Source organism: Mytilus californianus, unplaced genomic scaffold (genome assembly GCF_021869535.1).
Source record: "Mytilus californianus isolate M0D057914Y unplaced genomic scaffold, xbMytCali1.0.p SCAF_8, whole genome shotgun sequence".
NCBI classification, from domain to species: Eukaryota; Metazoa; Mollusca; class Bivalvia; order Mytilida; family Mytilidae; genus Mytilus; species Mytilus californianus.
The window spans coordinates 36,114,951-36,134,916 of NW_026262734.1; the positions used below are offsets into that span (position 1 = coordinate 36,114,951).

At 31.9% G+C, this 19,966-nt stretch overlaps 1 protein-coding gene across 2 annotated transcripts in view; it reads left to right on the plus strand.

Annotated features, from left to right (window-relative positions):
• Positions 1 to 9,180: 9,180 nt before the first annotated feature.
• The window catches only part of LOC127712344 (uncharacterized), an 84,450-nt gene continuing 73,664 nt past the window's right edge, over positions 9,181 to 19,966 (plus strand). For both annotated transcript variants that reach the window (XM_052218713.1, XM_052218714.1), the window contains exons 1-2: positions 9,181 to 9,282; positions 18,172 to 18,474. In XM_052218713.1, the coding sequence (XP_052074673.1) occupies positions 9,213 to 9,282; positions 18,172 to 18,474 (373 nt within the window). In that variant the 5' untranslated portion in view covers positions 9,181 to 9,212. The remainder of the gene's footprint in view (positions 9,283 to 18,171; positions 18,475 to 19,966) is intronic.

A 19,966-nucleotide genomic window follows, 5' to 3' on the forward strand; every position in this document is an offset into this window, starting at 1 on the left:
TTAGGCAGATCCTGCTCCATATGGATACTTTGCTTTATCTGAAATGGTATCATTGTAATTGATCAATTCTTTACAAAAAGGAATCCTGCTTGTACGGAAACTATATCTTGAAGATTGTATGGGTTCATAATGATAAAGATGAATTTATCTTTTGAACGTTTTACGGACGTCGTGTCTTGGGTTGAGGGGCCGTTATGAAATATCAGATCGCAAAAAAAAAGGGAACCTCAAATTTATTAAAGTTTACTGAAGATACCAAATGATATTAAAACGCATCAGTCGAATACAAGCTAACAACGTTCCTGCAAAAAAACAAAAAAAAACAAAACAAAAAACCAACTAAACAAACAAACAAACAAGGTCGAAAAGACAAGCAACAGTCTACGAAACACTACATAAAAAACCGGTGCAATACGAACCCCACCGAACACTGGGTAAGATTTCAGATGCCCAGGAAGGATAGGCATATCATAATCTACATGTGCGGTGATTGGTCTTATTTGGTCTTATTTGGTGATGTTACATTGAAAAAACGATGTCGGGATTATAGTTACAGCAATAAAAACATATCCTTCGTCAAATGTGAAACAGATATTCCATAACGGACAAATAACTCGTGATGGCGTCGGTTAAATTGTCGAAAGGATGACTTCAATATCATCATTTGGAACCCTTCGATTTAAAGCTTCCTTGTAAGTTGAAATCCTTTATCAAGAAATTCATGATATGAAAAAGAAGCTCTGTGATATCGTAACAACTGAGAGATATATACCCCATATGCAAGCGTTAATGGCACGCTCCACGAATACTGAATGATCAAAAGCATAAAAATTATTTTTCAAACTAACTGATGAAGAATTTGAAAAAAAAGTTATTAAAAAACCACTAGAAATTCTCTTAAAACTTCTTTCAAAAACAAAAAATTCTCGTTAAGACTACCAACAAAAAATAAAGTTTAATCATTAACAAATTTTCATATTCATACATACTTGCTCGTGTAAATTATAAAACTGGTACTTGACTGTTGCACTGCTGTTGTTTTCCGTGGGCAAATATGCCTGATTTCCTGTGGCACTGGTAGGTCCAATGACATTCCTCATTATAATAGTAACAGCGGGTTGCTTCTTTCTTCCCTCTAAAATACTCTTATGGCGTGTCGAATCTTCTTCTATCTGATACGCTCCTGTTCCTAGATGATTCTTCTATATATGTTCCACTAGGCTGAAAAACAACGTCGTCTTGCTTTACCTTGTGTCATAAAATATAATAGATTTGTATGATCTGTTTTAAGAGATTTTCCCCTCCTCTTCATTTGAGCTCGATATTCCTTCTGCTTTAGTCTGGAAGCCTCTTCTGAACTCTCGATTAGCGGGTCGCCCGTTAACTCTTCAACGACATCACAGCCATACTTGTCGGCAAAACGAAGTAACTTGTTTCTTTCTTTAAGAGATGTTTCAGCTTGCTCTAAAGTTTTAACAGCTGCGCCAACAGAACCGAGCTCTAGAAAATCTTTCGCTTTATCAATGTTATTTTTACATGCAGTATTGAAGTCGTGTTGTCTTCTATTACCCTCAATATAAGATTGGGAGTGAATGATGGTAAGCGTGAACTCTTGTCCGTCGAACTATTGCAAATTTTTCAATCAATTTCTGCAGAAAGATCTTACATATGTCTTATCAAAGCAGAAACTAATTGACGAGAAAACAAAGAAAGAGCATTTTCAGGAGAAAACTCTACAATTGTTCCCTGGGTATGTTCGATTGTAAGCTTCAATATCCCTAATATGTTATTAACATCGTGTTAGTCGTCTACGTCACTCATGTTTAACTTTAAAGTTGTTGAACAAGTTTGGTGGGTGAAATCTGGATGCCATTTGCCCCCTACAGCAGTCAGTTTTTGCATGGGTTTCTTATATATGAATCATGGGACGTCTTTCAAAAGGAGGCACCAATGCCGTCCGGACGTGGCTGCGTATTTATACATGTCCCACAGCCAAACGAACGTCCCACTTTAGCAAGCAAGGGTTTTACTGCTGAAACTTGAGAAGTCAAACATTAACCATAGTTCTATTTGTGAATATAGAAAATTACTCAACCATGTTTTTACCTCAGAATGTAAGAAAATAAAGCAAAAATTAGGCCTACTAATGCGCTCACTTTATGTTTTTAAGTACCAATCTGCCAAAGATTTCAGGCAGTTGTGAAAACATGACAAACAAAAACCCGCTCAAGTTTACATTAATTTGTGTTTAAAATGTATAATGGTGCATGATTTGATTTTTATATATAAGGTTAAGGAACTAGCAAACTTGAATATATATCAGTTTGAATATTAACGGAATGATAACAGTACATCAACACAAACGTCAGGTGTTTTTGTTTGGTGAATATGTAAACAGTTACGAGTAAGTATTGGCAATCAGCATAAGAAACGTGGAATTGAGAAAGGGAGAGAAACTAGCTACATACGACAATGACAAGCTTTATAAAAAGTATAAGATACTTCGAACACTGGACTTTGATGGGGTTCATAAAATTAACGGGGTAATTTTTTCTGCATTTCGCTAATTAATGTCTCTTCAGTGATGCTAGAAGACAAAATATTTGGAAATCCAAACTTATTAAAATATGAAGACCTATGTTAATTTTGCCTAATCTTTAGGTTTCTAGAAGGTGCATATCTGTGGTATACAGTCTGAAAAGAAATATAAATGCATCCATCTAGTTCTGATTAACATTAAGCAATGTGGCATGCATATCAGGTAAACATGTGTCCGATTTGCTTATGATACCTTTTTGATGATATTAATCACCAAAAACAAATAAAAGGCTACGCTGGCATCAGCATGATACAACAGTAACTTATACATGTGTGTATCAAAAGTGAATATAGACAGTACCCTTTACATTATACGACAGGCACTCTTTTGTGGTTATTTTAATTAACCTTTTAGTACATAAACAAACATTATAATTCCTCCATAATGCTTCTAAACATGAATTTAACTTTTAAATATTTTGATCATGAACATACGTGATTGAGGTTTATTTAGGAACATGTGTAGTTAGTACACAATTATGTATTATATGCTTTACTTCCTCTTGTTTTTACATCGGCAGGATGAAAATTATAGTTAAAACTGAACAGCTTAAAAGATTTTCCCAAGATGTATGTTAAAACTTGATTAAAAGTCTTCTTCGGAATCACTATAACCACCTTCATCTTATGTAATTTCAATATGTGACAATCTACAACATAGTGCTAGTATACTAGAAAATGAAATTTTTATAATTATAAAGAAGACATACTGTTTATCAGTAGTTGTGTCTGAAAGATAATGGTATATGGTTCAGTGTCACCATTTACCCTTGACCTTTGTATCAAATTGAATACTTATTATAACCCAAAACACAACTGCCAAGGTTAGCTCTGATTAACTTCTTTAAGGTTTTTAATGGTTAATGGATTTGCAAATACTTAGACTCGAGAATCGCGGAAGAAATAAAAATTGTCGAAATATGCATATGGTGCTGGACAATGACTGAAATGTTATAACTATCACTGGATCGATTCCTCTGATGGTTGACTGTTAGTCAATGGGGTTATCACCAGCCCAGTAGCCAGTGATTAGGTACCAACATTAATATATACAGATATTGATTTATTGAAATTTTGGGAATGACATGAAATTTCTCCTGCATGTAAAGCTTTAGTTGTCCGAGTTTTGGTCTTACGTAGTATTTTGTTTTAGTTTTATCATCTCTTTAGGCTTTTGATTTTCAAAAAGTGACATTTATTGTCAAATAGCCAATCTGGTGCAGTAAAACTGTTACAGTTAATGTTATTCCAATTCCAGTGGTCTATCTTATAATTTCTGAGAAATTGATTTGATTCGCCGTATGATCAAGGGTAAGCAAGCATATTAGTGACCAACTGTGAAGTTCTTTATATCGCGCACAACAAGTACCTTATTTCAACAGTATGAGAAACTACCACGATCAGTGGTTAAAGTAATTAATTATCTTGGTATTGTCACTCAAAACCATTTTTGATTGAGAGTATCTTTCTATCTTGTACGGTTTTAATACCCACAAATATAGGGTTAGACAATTTTTTCACTTCTTTAGCAATAGCTCAAAAGCAATAAATCCCCGTTATTTGGACTTAAATTGACAAATGTAGATGTCGATAAGACGTACATGTCTTATATGAACTGCTTCAATCTGTTTCAGTTTTGGAGATAAAGCGATATAAAAGTATTCAACAAAGAGTCAACGTCACCAGTGAACTTTATTCTGAACATTTACGGGTCCTAAGATAAATGATGAAGGTCCCTTTGACCTACGATTTATATGTCAAAAACCTTATATACTATCGGCTAATCGGCAATAACTTTAATACAACTAGACAGTTTTGGAACCATGCAACACATGTAGATATGGAAAAGCTGCACATGTTTGCAATATTGTCAGCACTTATCTTTAACGCTCTTTGAAATAGAGCAATAACAAGTCCCTAGGCCAAAAGTCAAGACCAATTATGATATTTGATCATCTTATTTTCCGAATTGTGCTATAATGTTGCCTGAAAATTGTAGAGGGTCCTAGACCTCATCAACTTTTATTGACCCTACTCCTTTTTGACAAGGGGACACAGTTCTTATACGACTTTCCTTTTTAAATCGATTCAATACAAAACACGGAAACGAAAGGGATTTACTACATAGTAAAGCTTGTAACTAATCTTCAATGCACCCGGGAAAACAAATCAATTAACCTTAATATTCATATACTCGTCTGACATTGAAACTTTCAATCTAGTTAGTGTTGAAAGACTATTACAGCAGTAACGCATTAGGTAATTTTCCTCTTTTCCCAAAACAAAACCAGTTTATTAATTCGAACAATCGGTAAAATTACAGATCAGACGACTATTCTGGAATCTGAAGATCTAAGACAATGAAACTATATCGCTAGTGAGTTGAAACACAGACACATTGTATCAGTCTACTTATTCTTGATTAAGAGTGCCAATATTTCTTCCTTTAATTGTCAATCACGTACTGTTACTTGAAATCAGTCATTTAGTATGCGTTGTACTGTGAAAGTAGTTTTATTTGGGGGGAGGGGGGGGGGACCAATTTTAGTGGTTTTCGTTGATTACTTTATCCACAAATTTAAATGTCCAACGAAATATAAGAACTGTTGTCCAAATCAAGACATGGAAAGATCCCCATTACCGTAGGTTTGACTACATGGATACGGGCATATGATCTAAAAAAGACCTTGAATATCAGCAAGCGCACTATGAACTAAAAAACAACTTCAGAGAGGATTTTACCCATTTAATCTTTACAAAACTTAAATAGTTACTGTACAACATGTTACCCTCTTTATTCTCACGAAAAATTAGTTTTGATTGATAAAAAAGGCAATAGTAGTATACCGCTGTTCAATAGTCATAAATAAATTTAACTGAAACAAATCCGGGTCAAAAACCAAAATTGAGAGAAACACACCAACTATAAAAGGAAAGAAAACGGAACAACAGAAACACTGAACTGCTACAAAAAAAAAAAACCGCCAACATACACGGAAAACGGACTATGTGATAACAACTGCCATATTCCGGACTTGGTACAGGACATTTTAAGGAAAAATGGTTGGTTGAACCTGGTTTTATGGCTAGCAAACCTCCCACTTATATGGCAATGTTAAAAATACCGCTAAAATGACAACACTACGTCACATTTAAAAATAAATGCAAGAACACTCAGGACAGAGAAATACATAAATAAATAATATAATAGTATATTTCAACATGTAAACCACAGAATAACAACGAACACCTAAAAGTAATTTACGACAGAACACAAATACAGCACAATAGAATTATGAACTGTGCGTCACACGAATGTATCAACGCCAGAAAAAGTGACGTCACAGGTAAATTTCTAAACAAAGAATAAAAAATTGGGATTAAGTTTGCAATGGTGTTATTTGATGTATTTTCTAGCCATTACAAGAATATTAATATAGCATTATCTTAGAAATGGTGTAATATTTGTATTTTATAACCATGTCGGTTTTTCTTCTAAATCAAACTGAGTGTGTAAAAACAAATAAATCCTGTGCATATAGTTGCTTTAAACTAAAAATAATATAAATGAACTAGGTGATTATTTATCTTTACTTTTACATACATATAGAAAATAGAAATAGAATTAAAACCACAAACGATAAGACATAAAACAACATCCAACCAGAATTACAAATGAAACATCATAACTAAATACATGTATGTTGGATGTACAAATACCGAGACACGTCTGATAGCAATGCGAATTTACACTCAGCAAAACAGTCATATTCGGGAATGGGTCACGTTCGGTACTAAGAAGACCATACGACGTAGATGGTAAACAACAATCTAAGACATGGTAAAAATCGTTAATTAGTTATAACACAGACACATCGTATAGATCAACCTATTCGTGATGGTGTTCGTAGAATTATGGAGTGTCATTTTTAATCTTTCCTCCTCATAACTCTGTTGGAGCAGTTTCTGCGTAAGGAGCACACTCCTGTATATGAAGTCCGTATAGTGTGAACATGCACAAGCATAACGTATCAACTGAGATATGTAAACACCATACGATGGGGCAGAGGGTATGTTACTGCTGAGAAATGGGACATTGATAATTGGGAAGTTGAAATCGTCCTGTTTGTCATAGATTTTAGTGTGAAGTCGTCTATCTGTGTAAAAATTTAGGAAAAGATCAAGGTATGAAGCAGTCCTTCTGGTATCAGTAGTATCCTTAATTTCAAGTTCACTGGGATATATGAGATGTAAGTACTGGCTGAAACATGGGTTATTCAGTGATAGGACATCATCAATATATCTGAAAGTAAAATTAAAGAATTTCGCAAGGTGCTTTTTCTTTTTGTCTTTTAGAAGGTTATGAATGAATTTTGCTTCATACGAGTACAAAAACAAATCAGCCAGTAGGGTTGCACAATTAGTACCCATTGGAATGCCGACTGTCTGTTGAAATATCAATCCTCCAAACTCAACAAAGATATTGTCGATCAGAAAGTCCAGCATTTTGATAATATCATCTTCAGTATATTTATAAAGTCTTATTTTCCGCGTGGTGATGATAAACGACGATGAAGTTTTCATTTTATCTACTCATAATTCTCGTACGAAAAAATAAATAATTTCAAATTGGACAATCATTTTTTATTTCATAAGAATTAATTCTACTATTCAAAATTTGTAGAATTTTGTTTTATTTAACCTTTGGTGATCGTTAATTTGTTGATCAATCGATCTCGGTGAATTAGTGTCATCACTTCTGATAACACGTGTACAACAATTAAAATGTTTACTTTGCAATTTCCTTCAATCGAGAACATTTGTAAGCAATGATGAATCGACTTATTTCCGAAAGCAATTATCTTATTAAACGTTTGATGAATGTTGTCAGTAATGAAAAACAAACAAGTAAGTGAAAATGAACACCTTATTTTACAATGTCCACAAATTATTATAGAACAACATATGAATATTTTCACGAGTTTTCGTTTCAGATGGCTTCAAATTCTTAACCCGATTTTTGTTCTTTAAAAAAACTATTTTCAGTATTTCATTAAATGTGAATATTATTAAAGAGAGGCGGATGATAACAAAGGGACATTCAACTCATCAGTCCACATTGCCATGTTTACAAACGAAAACTACCAAACAGACAAATAACAGTACACACAACACAACATCGAAATCAACAGACTGAGCATTAAGATCCCCATCAAAATCCGGGTTGATATCAATTTATCCGGAAGGGTAAGCAGATCTTGCTCCTCATGTGGTATTATATATGAGTAGAGATACTTAGTATATAAATTGTTTTGTTTGAGAGTGCAATTATTTTTTTAACATTTTAATTGAAATCATGAAACACCATTTGATATCTGTACAATTTGATCAGGTAAGTTCTTTTTCATAGAATGTTATAAATATAACTGTGCTGGTTTTATACTTTAAATTTGTATCTATCAGGAGTTCAAATTATTATTCTTGGCATTAAAGCATGATGTAACGTCATATTTTCCTGTCGGTACTATAGTAGAAGTTGTTTTTGTACTAAAAATCATGTAACAGTATCGTTATTGTCTTTTATTCATTGATGGTTTGCTTTTCTTAAAATGTGTTGAAATTGTTTTGTTCGCATTGAAAAAAGGTGTCAATCTTTTTCTTGGTTTTACCAAAAATGTTTATAGATATACGTGCTTGTGGTTTCTCTAGATGTGATTTGTTTAATAAAATGTGTTAAATATAAAAGACGATAAGGCCACAGTGGTTTACCGATGTACAAATATCATAAATCGACACACAAAAACTCAGGGAATAGCACGAACTAAAAAAAAAAGAACGGGATCGGAAGGGTCGACATAATATATGTCTTCTGCTGTAATCATGCATCAACGACTATGCGAATCCATACTAATTCAAAGTATGACATCAGAGTTATGAGAAAGACCGTTATAAATCAAGACGTCATACGTTTTACGGTTACATCGCACATTGGTTGATTGATCTGATAGGTCTGTGTCTAAACTTACTTACGATATTCCTTCGCAGTCTTAGATCTTTAGATAAGGGAATAAACGTCTAATTTGTAATTTTACCGATTGTGTCCTTTTCCCGATTGTATTATTTTGTCTGATTGTGTATTCGAATTGCGATCATTATATGCATAACAACCGACGCTTATCCTGTCGACGCACTAGTTCTCACTTTATTCGCGGTTCTTACAGTTTTTGTTTGTTATATTGATTTGTTTCTTTAAATTGATTTACGTGATTTGAAAATCGGCTCAATACTTTTGCTTTAACTGAAACTGGCATATAAATACGTGGAGGGTTCAACTAAGATTTTTAAAATTTACACCCTCACCCTTTTAATCTCGATCAGTGGCCTTAACTTATTGTAAAGTTAAAAAGATTTTTAAAGGTAACAAGTACGATCACAAGGAAGTTATATACATTCCCTCCTTTTTCATACCCACTAATATGTTAGTACAGGTAAATTTTGTACTTAATGCACTTTTTTTAACAAAAGAAGCATTAAACGTGTTTTGGGTCAAAGAGTTTTAAAATTATAAATATTAAGTGACCTATAAGGAAGTTGAAATATACAAATATTTGTGCATGATGAATGCTTATAGCTATTCGTGGAGTTTTGCTTTATATTTACTTTCATTTGAAGCATATTCCATAGGTATTTAATTGCTTATGCATTTTTTTTATTGAAACTCCGATATAATTGAAATAATTTAATTTTTACAATGTATAACCAAACAAATATATGGAAACTGCTTATCATTCATTGAAAGTCATTATATATGTGCATTGTCCAGTAATGATTTTGATATGACAATACCTTTTTAGTTCATCTGGCTCAAAGGGCCAAGTGTGCTTTTCTCACCACTTGGCGTCCGTCGTCGACGTCTGTCGTCTGTTGTCGCCCCCCGTCAATTAACTTTTACAAAATTTTCTTCTCTGAAACTATCAGGCCAAATTTAACCAAACTTGGCCCATTTATCATGGTTTAAAAAATGTGTCCGATGAACATGCCTACCAACCAACATTGCCGACATGGCTAAAAATAGAACATAGGGGTAAAATGCAAGTTTTGTCTTTTATTTTATAAACCGCTATGAAAGGAGAAAATTTAACAATGACAGATCTGCCTTCCGTCCATTACATAAAAAACTGTCTGAGTTATTGCCTTAACATGACGAATTTTACTTTTGTCCCCCATTTTTGCTTTATATCTTGAAAATTAAAATATTATATTGAAACCTATATTAGATAGATAGACTCTTTAAATGGAAAAAATTATCAGCAGTACAAGATCTACAAATAATTCAACATCGATCAAATCGTCAGTCGACTTCTTATTAGAGATCTTGCACTTTTATGATGATTTTTACCATGTTTTGCCTTTTTGCCTATAATCTTTTATAGAAAACTATAAAAGATAGATACACACTTTGAGATTGCATTTCTGTAAAGATAAACAATGCAATTTCCCATAGGAACTCCTTTTACGGCTAAAACTGTACCACTTTTACTATGAAGTTTCTTAAATAATTATATGCTAGAATGGAAAGCTCCTATGCACTAGTATTTTTTTCAAAGGTCAAAATATAGGGCTGTGCGGCATATTTTCAACATTTATATGCCCCGAACTTCTAAGAGTTTAAATATTTATACACAAATTCTGTACTACCCCTCCCTTCACTGTAAGTCTTCCTCAGAATTCAAGGCGGCCGCTATTTATGTTAATTTTTACAGGTAACATTTTCAAGTTATGTCTCTATGAGATGAAACATAGAGATCATATCTGGGAACCAGTACGTAAACAAAATAAAATATCTATGAATATTATATATCTCCCCAAAAGAGGCTAGGTTTGTGAAACAGCTGTATTTACAAAGTGCAACCTTAAAAAACAAAACTTATCAGCAAGAAAAAAATCTGCAAACGAATTAACATCAATTCTCTGTATGCATCAACCAACAGCTGGCCACATAAAAAAATAATGTGATAGAAAAACTACTTCTAACATCAAAGTTAGTTGCATTATTCATAAAAACCAGTTTAAAATCTTAATCATCCAAGTCCTTCTTGTCGGTTGCTAAGGAAAATAAAAAAGAGTCAAATTTGACCAAATTTGGTCCCTAAAATATTTTTTTTTGCAGAAATATAGCCAAAACATGACTCACTAGACTTAAAGATTAGGTATTTAGCTAATCATTAATGAAAAAATATCTCCGGGTAAACATATTTTAAATTACTGGCGGATAATTCAAATTGGGTCATATTAAGGGGTGTAAACTGTTCATTTAGGCCAATTGTACATATCTTTGCTATCATACCAGACAATTTCCACCATATAAACCGACTAACATGTTATATAGATGTTGGTGTTTGTTGAATATGTTTGTTCAAATGACTGACCTATGATTGACAATAAAAAACCTTAATGCAAACCTTAAAAAAAAGGGTGTGTGGGGGGGGGGGGGTCGGGGGTGGGGGGGGGGGGGGGGGGGGGGGGTTGACATAAAAAAAAAGAAGTTTTTTTGTTTTTTTTTTGTACAAAAAGTTAGTACAGAATTTTGGAATGGATACTTCTAATGATGTTCTTTAAATACAGAGATAAACCAAATGGGTTCATTACGAGGTTCATTATATTTATGGACATTTTGGGTTTTATGTTAAAAATTTGGGATTTTGAGAATCAATTTATTTTACAGGGTATACTTTGAGTAATTAAGGAACAACTCTTTTGAATCAAAGTTGAACATATAATTTGGTATTTTGTTTTCTTCAATTCAATTTAAGGTAAAGGTTAGAGGACAAAATATTACATTTTTGTTGAAAAACCTTAATTTTGGGATGAAGTATACTTTAGGCAGATGCTTATTTTAATAACATGATTAGTTTTGCATATATTCAAGTTATTTTTAATAAATGTATTAACTTATAATTGTTTGGACTATAAATAATTTTGTTTTGAAGGTTTGAGTCAATACCCATTTAGTTTCACATCAATATATGTATCATTATACATACACATGATACAGTTGTAAAGATATTTTTAAACAATATATTTAATAAACACTTTCTTATTTTAAATCAGATATACTCAGATTATTAAAATATGTGTTCATCTTTAAAATAACAAGAATAAGAAAAATTCGAAAGGGTTCCGCGGAACCCAGTGTCTAGCCTACTTTTTCTGTTAATCGCAAGCTCAACAAAAATGAGGAAGTAAATCAATAAAAATATTCCACTTGATAATATCTTTTGATTGTAAGAAGCTTCTGTCCAAGTTTGGTAAAAATCCAGGATAGTTTATGAATCTAATAAATGTTTAAAAACTTTAACTGCAGACTGAATGTAATGTTAACTGGAAGAAAACAAAATTTCCTTCTAGATACTAGCATTTGATCATAAACAAGCTTCTGTCCAAGTTTGGTACAAATCCAAAATAGTATAAGAAAGTTATTAAAATTTTAAAAACTTTAACCACAGAGTGAATGTGTTGTTTCCTGGCAGAAAATCCAAGTCCAGTTAAAAGTAAAATACAGAGCAAATGGATTTATTTTTTTACAAAATTTCCTTCTAGATACTAGCTTTTGATTTTGATCATAAACAAGCTTCTGTCCAAGTTTGGTACAAATCCAAAATAGTATAAGAAAGTTATTAAAATTTTAAAAACTTTAACCACAGAGTGAATGTGTTGTTTTCTGGCAGAAAATCTAAGTCCATTTAAAAAATAAAATAAGGAAAAAATGGATTTATTTTTTTACAAAATTTACTTCTAGATACTATCTTATGATCATAAACAAGCTTCTGTCCAAGTTTGGTACAAACCCAGGATAGTTTTAGATAGTTATTAAAATTTTAAAAACTTTAACCACAGAATGAATGTAATATTTCCCGGCAGAAAAACTAAGTCCATTTATAAGTAAAATACAGAAAAAATGGAATTTTATTTTTACAAAATTTACTTCTGGATACTATCTTATGATCATAAACAAACTTCTGTCCAAGTTTGGTAGAAATCCAGGATAGTTTAAGAAAGTTATTAAAATTTCAAAAATTTTAACCACAGAGTGAATATTTGTGGACGCCGCCGCCGACGACGACGACGCCGACGGAATGTAGGATCGCTATGTCTCGCTTTTTCGACTAAAGTCGAAGGCTCGACAAAAATGAGACGGCAATGCAGTGCTTAGGCCAAAATTAATACCTTGGTCTATATATATGCAAAATACTTTTATTAAAGTGACTAATATGTCAGACTAAACTCAAAGGCAGACAGAAAATTTCTATCTTCTTGAGCAAATTATTGTCAGCCAATCTTTCAAAGAGCAAAATACTACAATAGAAAAAAATTCCAATCACAATCCAACTCTTTTAAAATTGATACAATGCATATGAAATGTGAAAAAAGTTAGGTAAACAGGAGTATAACTCTTGAAAATTGAATGACATTCAGGCTTGAATATCCTAACCATTTAGAAAACAAGGTTGCCCATTGTTGAATGTTAGAACAAAACTTTACAAAAGAAGCCTACCCAATGGAAATTTCTTATAGTATTTCACTTTCCTTGCTTAGATATTTATTTTCTTGAGGTAATAGGAATCAGGAATTTTCAAGCCCTGGACATATGTTGGCCAATGAAAGATAAAAGATAGATTTTTTAACACAAAATCTAAAAGACATGATTATATGCAAGGAAAGACTTTTATTGCTGTTCTTCATTTTGCAATTTTCTCATTGTTGCTGAAATCCTTCACAGAAGAAAAAAGTCCACCAGTGACCTCAATGTTCAAAAGACTGGTTATAGTACCTGTTTGGGATATATTGATAGGGCAAACTTTTAAATATAAAATACAGCCTTTGCACATGTTGCAATTTTAAAAGTAATAATAGAAAACAGACAATGTATTCAACAAAATATTGAGATCAGTCACCATAGGTTCATGTGTCTGCATTAATGTTAGCCATTACTTCTTGTATGATAATTGATGTTTCATTTTCTAATTTAAAAGCTATTCCATCATTATATTTGGTGTTTATCTGTCATGAATAACAAGAGAAGTAACTAGCAATATGTTGTGGTACGAAAAATCTGCATGCCATTTCTTTTGGTCTATGGAAAAGGTGACATGAGCCTTCCTGGATTTCAGAGCCCACTCTTTCATCTGTTTATTTGTGTTTGTTGTTTCCCGAGCATTCAAACTCAAGTTGAAACAAGTACCAACAGTCTGGGTTACCTTCAGTGCATATAAGTTTTTGTATGTGTCACTGGTATATTTACATTTTGATTGGAAGTGACAGTTCCCAATGATGATGTGGTCGTTTAAAGATGTATGCTTTAGAAAGCTTCTGGTACATCCAGAAACTGTGCAATATAAATTCCACAACTGTTTTCTGAATTACTGATGACAGCAATGTCATCTCCAGAAATATCCAGTTCAATGCATTCCTGTTGAAAAATTTCTTGATGTTTTTATCGGTTGTAATTTCATATCACTGATTGCTATATTCTATGATCTTGTTGCAATCTTTAGGTTCATGGTAAAAGTTTGGCGTGGATTTGTCACTTTGCTCATTGGAATAGTCATTCCTAAAAAATAACAAGGAAAGATGATAACATTAATATTCTGAAAAAAAGGAAGGTGACAATGAACAGCAAGGAAAGTCTCTTAACTACTTTTCTGTATTACAGTCAAACTTGCTTAAGAAACCATCAGTATTAAGCAAAAACCTGTACTATAAGATCCCTCTGTAGTACATTTCATATAGATTGAACCTGTAATATTAAAAGACCACCTGTCTTTAGAGCCAACATTTTTGCTCTTCCTTAAGTGGTCTCTTTAAACAGGTTTTACAAAATCCTGGACTCAAATGGCGAAGTAATTTTTATACTGTAAATTTGAAAAACTTTATATTGCACTGTTATATTATTGGAAAAGTTCAGATAGAACAATATTTTAAACTAACATTTTGACTTTTCTACATGTATTCTATGTGATAACAATTATGTATTTCCTCATATGCTTAACTTTTTTTTCATTGTTACAAAATGGATATTCCTCTCTCAATAATCGTCCTGAACATGTATGGAATATTAATGATATTTGCAACTGGACGTTAAGCAATCAACAATCAATCTCAACAAAATACAGATAAAAAGAATTTGCTGTGAAGGAGCTAGAATATCAATTTGTTGTTAAGTTTATTGTGTTTTTCCTCATATGCTTAACCTTTTTTTTCATTGTTACAAAATTGGTATTCCTCTCTCAATATTCGTCCTGAACATGCATGGAATATTCATGATATTTGCAACTGGCCGTAAAGCAACCAACAATCAATCTCAACAAAATACAGATAAAAAGAATTAGCTGTGGAGTAGCATATAAATTTGGATACATAAATTCCATATATTGATGATAAATGGTGATGCTAGAGTATTACTTAACATAAATGGGAAGTTTGAAAATTAAAATCATCAGATCTGTAATAAATTGTTCATTGTGATCTACCAGCAGTCTTGATTTGAAAGTAAATGTCTAAGTATGAAGCAGGAATAATCGGTGTCATTTGTTTAGTGTCTTCAATTTCAAGCTTTCTAGTCTAGGATATATATATGAGTTATGACAAATTGCTGAATCAGAATCAATTATTGTTATTGTTACATTATATATAAATTTTAAATGGCGAAATTAAAAGACTATAATTCATATTAAAGCATGAATAAATATTTTTCTTTAGCATACATTTTCTGTCTGTCTTTCATCTGTAGAATCTTTTTCATGTTCAATGTGCTGTTGAGACAAAAGTTTTTGTCAACAATTTCTGGAAATAGCTGAAAAATAAATTGTCAAATGAATGTGTTACAAATGTACATTGACTTTGATCGATATCTTTTAAATGACAGTAAAATACAGAAAACAAGATCAAGGAACCTAATTATTGGGTTAAAATAGGCAACAAATAATTTGCGTTTTATCGGAACGAAAATTTCTGTACACTTCAGTTATGATTTTACTTTTATTTGGCATTAAGACCAATATTAGAGTACATTATATAAATAAATGTCCTGTGCACATCATCAAAAAAGTAAACTGACATCATATTATTACAAATTCACATCATTTGATTATCAAACAATTGTTAAAATAAACCCTTCGGGTAACCGTAGACCCCAATGAGACAGACCAAGTAATTTAAAATAGAACAGTGTTGGCACTTTGGCATTCCATTATTGTAGATACATAAATATCTATATTAAGTTGAAATAATGGGAGATAATCAGCGAGTGTAGATTAATCAATATGAAAATATGTAAACAATTATAATACGGTAATATTTTTATTATGACCGTGTAATGATTCTTTTACAACTGAATTTGATTAATTTTAATTAATTTGATATAACTAAAACCATGTTATTTACAAAGTTTAAATTTGAGGAAATATATTTGGAAATTTTTGTAAAGTGTTACTAGTACTTGTTCTGTCTCACTGAGCTCTACAGTAATCCAAAGGGTTTATACATTACAAGGTAAGCTTGGGTGTAAATGTGCCACCCCCCCCCCCCCCCCCCCCCTCAAACCGCTCTACAAGTACTAAAAGTGTTACATGTCCAGTCTCGGTTCCTACAGTTACCCCCAAGGGTTTATACATTGCAAGCTATATAGTTATATAGGGCAATTACAGAATATTTCATTTGAGGAAGATGAACATATATAATATATATATAAACAAATAATTCTTACATGTTCCAACTGGCAAAACATATCCAGCATGTTTGTGGACAAGAAGAACCTGGTCGATGTTAAGTTTCCGGTCTGTTGTTATCGAGGCTGTTATGCCTTATGGCTGTTCTCTTGCTCCTTGACAGTTTCTCAAAAGTTATGTACATTGATCACATTTAGAACTTCACAAGTGGTTTTTCTTTTTCTGAGCTCTATTAGGCTTTCAATATGTTTCAGATGACGGTTACACAATTTATTAAGTTAATTTTTAAACGTGTACCTTGTGTTTCATAGTTGAAAGTTTTCAATACTCAGAGTTTCAATATGATATTTCAGTGTAATAAATGTCACAAATTATGTCCGGAAATTGTTTTAAAAATGGACAGGCAACATTCATAATTCAGTATGTCACTATCTGTGGAATATTTCAATGATAATTGTTGTAAAGCTGTCAAACAAGGAATAGTGATCCAGAAATAGTATAATCAAGTTGTCTGCTGGAATGTTACTGCTACAGTTTTTTCTATCTCCTGAACGAAGGTTTTCAAAAAGGGGAAATAACTCATATTTCAACATTACATCTAGATTAGTTTGAGCATGAAATTTTTAATTGCTGGAATATGTTATATGATATAATTACCCTCAATACATCTAAAATAGTTTTTTTCATAAGAAAGGACTATTTTATCATAAAAATATTCATATAAAATATTTATTTACAAAAAGAACCTAAATAAAATAGAATTTTAGGGTAAATTATAATGGCTAGTATTCCTCTATTGGCAACTTTCTGCAACATTTACCCAAACATTCTTTTGCAGCAATTTGTTGACAAAACATCCATAATTATAAATTTTATAGTCTTTTATGTGAGGATGTCTGCGTTTTCGGTAAAACCAGATGTAAAAAATGACAAAAATCATGTCGATTTTTGTGTTAAGTGGACCACCTTATGTACCAAAAAACTGTTTTTATTCGAAAAATTTGTCAGTTAGCAGTTTAAATGATTGAAATCTTCTTTTATACCCATTAAAATAACAAAAAATGTTATACTTTATCTCATTCTTACCATAAAATACAATGTTAGCCATTTCTCCTTGCTTTACTAAATTAAACATATGATGTCACGTTGTTTCCATGGCAACCAGACTAAACAGATTTTTTTTATTGATTTTGTTTTAATTTGATTGTTAGTTTGGACCATTTAAACTTAAAAATAAAGTAATCGAAAAAAAATAATCTGGCCAAAATTTTTCATATTTGGTCTATTATTACAGAGAATTGATGTTAAATTTTGCCGAAATCGTTAGTAGACACTTTATATAGGAGTGATTGTCCTTTAATGACGATTGTTTTACACTTTGTAGTTTTTTAGGCAAAAACTAAAGAAGATAGAGAGTTACTTTAAACAGAAAAAAAATATCAGCAATATATAATCAACAAAAAAGAGATTATTTGTCAGGAATTCTATTCAAGTCTTTAATGTTGGAGAGTGTCCATTGTTGATGATCCACAAAGACCTAGATGAGCGACACAGGCTCTAGTTTAAAACCCAGAAAAAAGTGTAATCCGATCGCCAGGTAATTTTAAGTTTGCAATGTAACTTAATAGAGTATGTTCGATAAATCAAAGAATAAAGAGAAGGAAGGGAGAGGGTAATGCAATATTTGGAGTCGTAATCATCCCCACATTACTATTCTATGAGGATAAAAACAACACAATCAGAATCATGAATTTTATTCAAAACTGAAGAAACTGATCTGCTGCTTGTAAAAATAACATTATGCATAAATGCATTCATTACAATTACGAAATGTTATTTGTTGTAGCAAATATATTGACAACCTCTTCTGACAAGGCTACTACTGGAATCGACTTTAGTTTCAGTTGCAATTTTTTTTCATACGAGAACATTGTGGCTATATATAGAGATACCATACGCGAATGCCGTTTTCGATTACCTTGCAGATTGTATAGTAATAATCTAAACTATACTTGTACTTGTAACGATACCACCATCATTTTGACGATACCTGGAACATTTGATATAGACAACTTACATGGATCTCAATGGAAATGTTCCGGTGTGTATGGAAGCAGTAATTTTGACACGGTGATGTTATATGTCAATGGTAAGTAGAATACGGTAAAGACATACTTCTTTAGGATTTGATGTCAGCTGTTGTACAGATGAGAATAATCTATCTGATCTTATGTCTTATACATAGGACTTTAACTCAGAAATTACTGCGATGTTTTTTTTTTATTAATGCGAACAATGCGACTTGGTGAATATTGCAATAATAAGAACTCACATTCTGATATCTTATACATATATCTGTATGCAGATTTTCCTGAAATCGCAATAATAAATCATGCATTTTTGTTCATTCTCCAAAAGTCACAATAATAAATGGACGCATTAGCGATTTACTTTCAGAATTAAACTAATTTTAAAGGTATAGAACACTATAAAGTACAAAAACATAACGTGAAAGAGACCACAAAAAAATTTAATTTCATTTTTAAATTATTTTACTGCATTTGTATCGTAATCTACTATCCAACATTTGCATTAAAAGAAAAATACTGTTAGGACAGCTTTTTTTCTTATAATGTTGAGTTAATTTGGAGTTACTATTCACATGTAAAGCTCACTTTGCCTACAGGGCCAAATGAGCTTTTCTAATCACTTGGCGTCCAACGTCGTTCGTCGACCGTTAACTTGTACCAAAATTCTTCTCTTTTGAAACTACTTAGCCAAATTTAATCATACTTGGCAACAATCTTGATTGGGGTTTCTAATTTTAAAACCAACATGCCCGATATGACTTTAAGTAAAACAAAGAGATAAAATGCAAGTTTTGTCTATCATTTTGTAAACCGCTATAAATAGAGAATGTATGAAAAGGCAAAAATATTAAGAATGTTGAAATCTGCCTACCGTCCATTTACATCAATACTGTCAGACGACTTCTTATATGATATATTTTCTTTAAACGACGAATTTCACCAATTTGTTTCATTTTGCCTATGATCTTGAAAACTGTAATAGATAAAGAGAACCTTTAAATTGCAAAACTGATCAGCCAAAAGATCTACAAATACGTTAACATGGCTGATATTTTCAGAGGACTCCATATTGAAGTTATTGTCGTTTGATGGTAGTTTTTACCAATGGATTGCATTTTTGTCTAATATCTTAAAACGTATAATAGATATATATAAACTTAAATTAGCAAAAAGGATCAAAAAGACAAGGTCTACAAATAGATCAAATTGATAAAATCGCCCGAAGACTCCTTATTGAAGTTATTGCTCTTTAATGACGATTCTTACCTTTATTTAGTGTTTTACCTATTATCTTGAAAACTATACATTTGTTATAGGCAGAGAGACACTCTAATAGCAAAAATGATAAGCAAGACACGATCTACACATAAGTCCCCTTATTGGAGTTATTGTGTTTTAATGACGATATTTACCAATGTTTTGCGTGTTTGCCTAATATCTTAAAAACTACAGAAAAAAATAATAATAACTTAAATAAGCAAAAATGATCAACAAAAAATTATCTACAATTTGAGTGTAATTGTTGAAATCGTCCGTGGATTCCTTATTGGA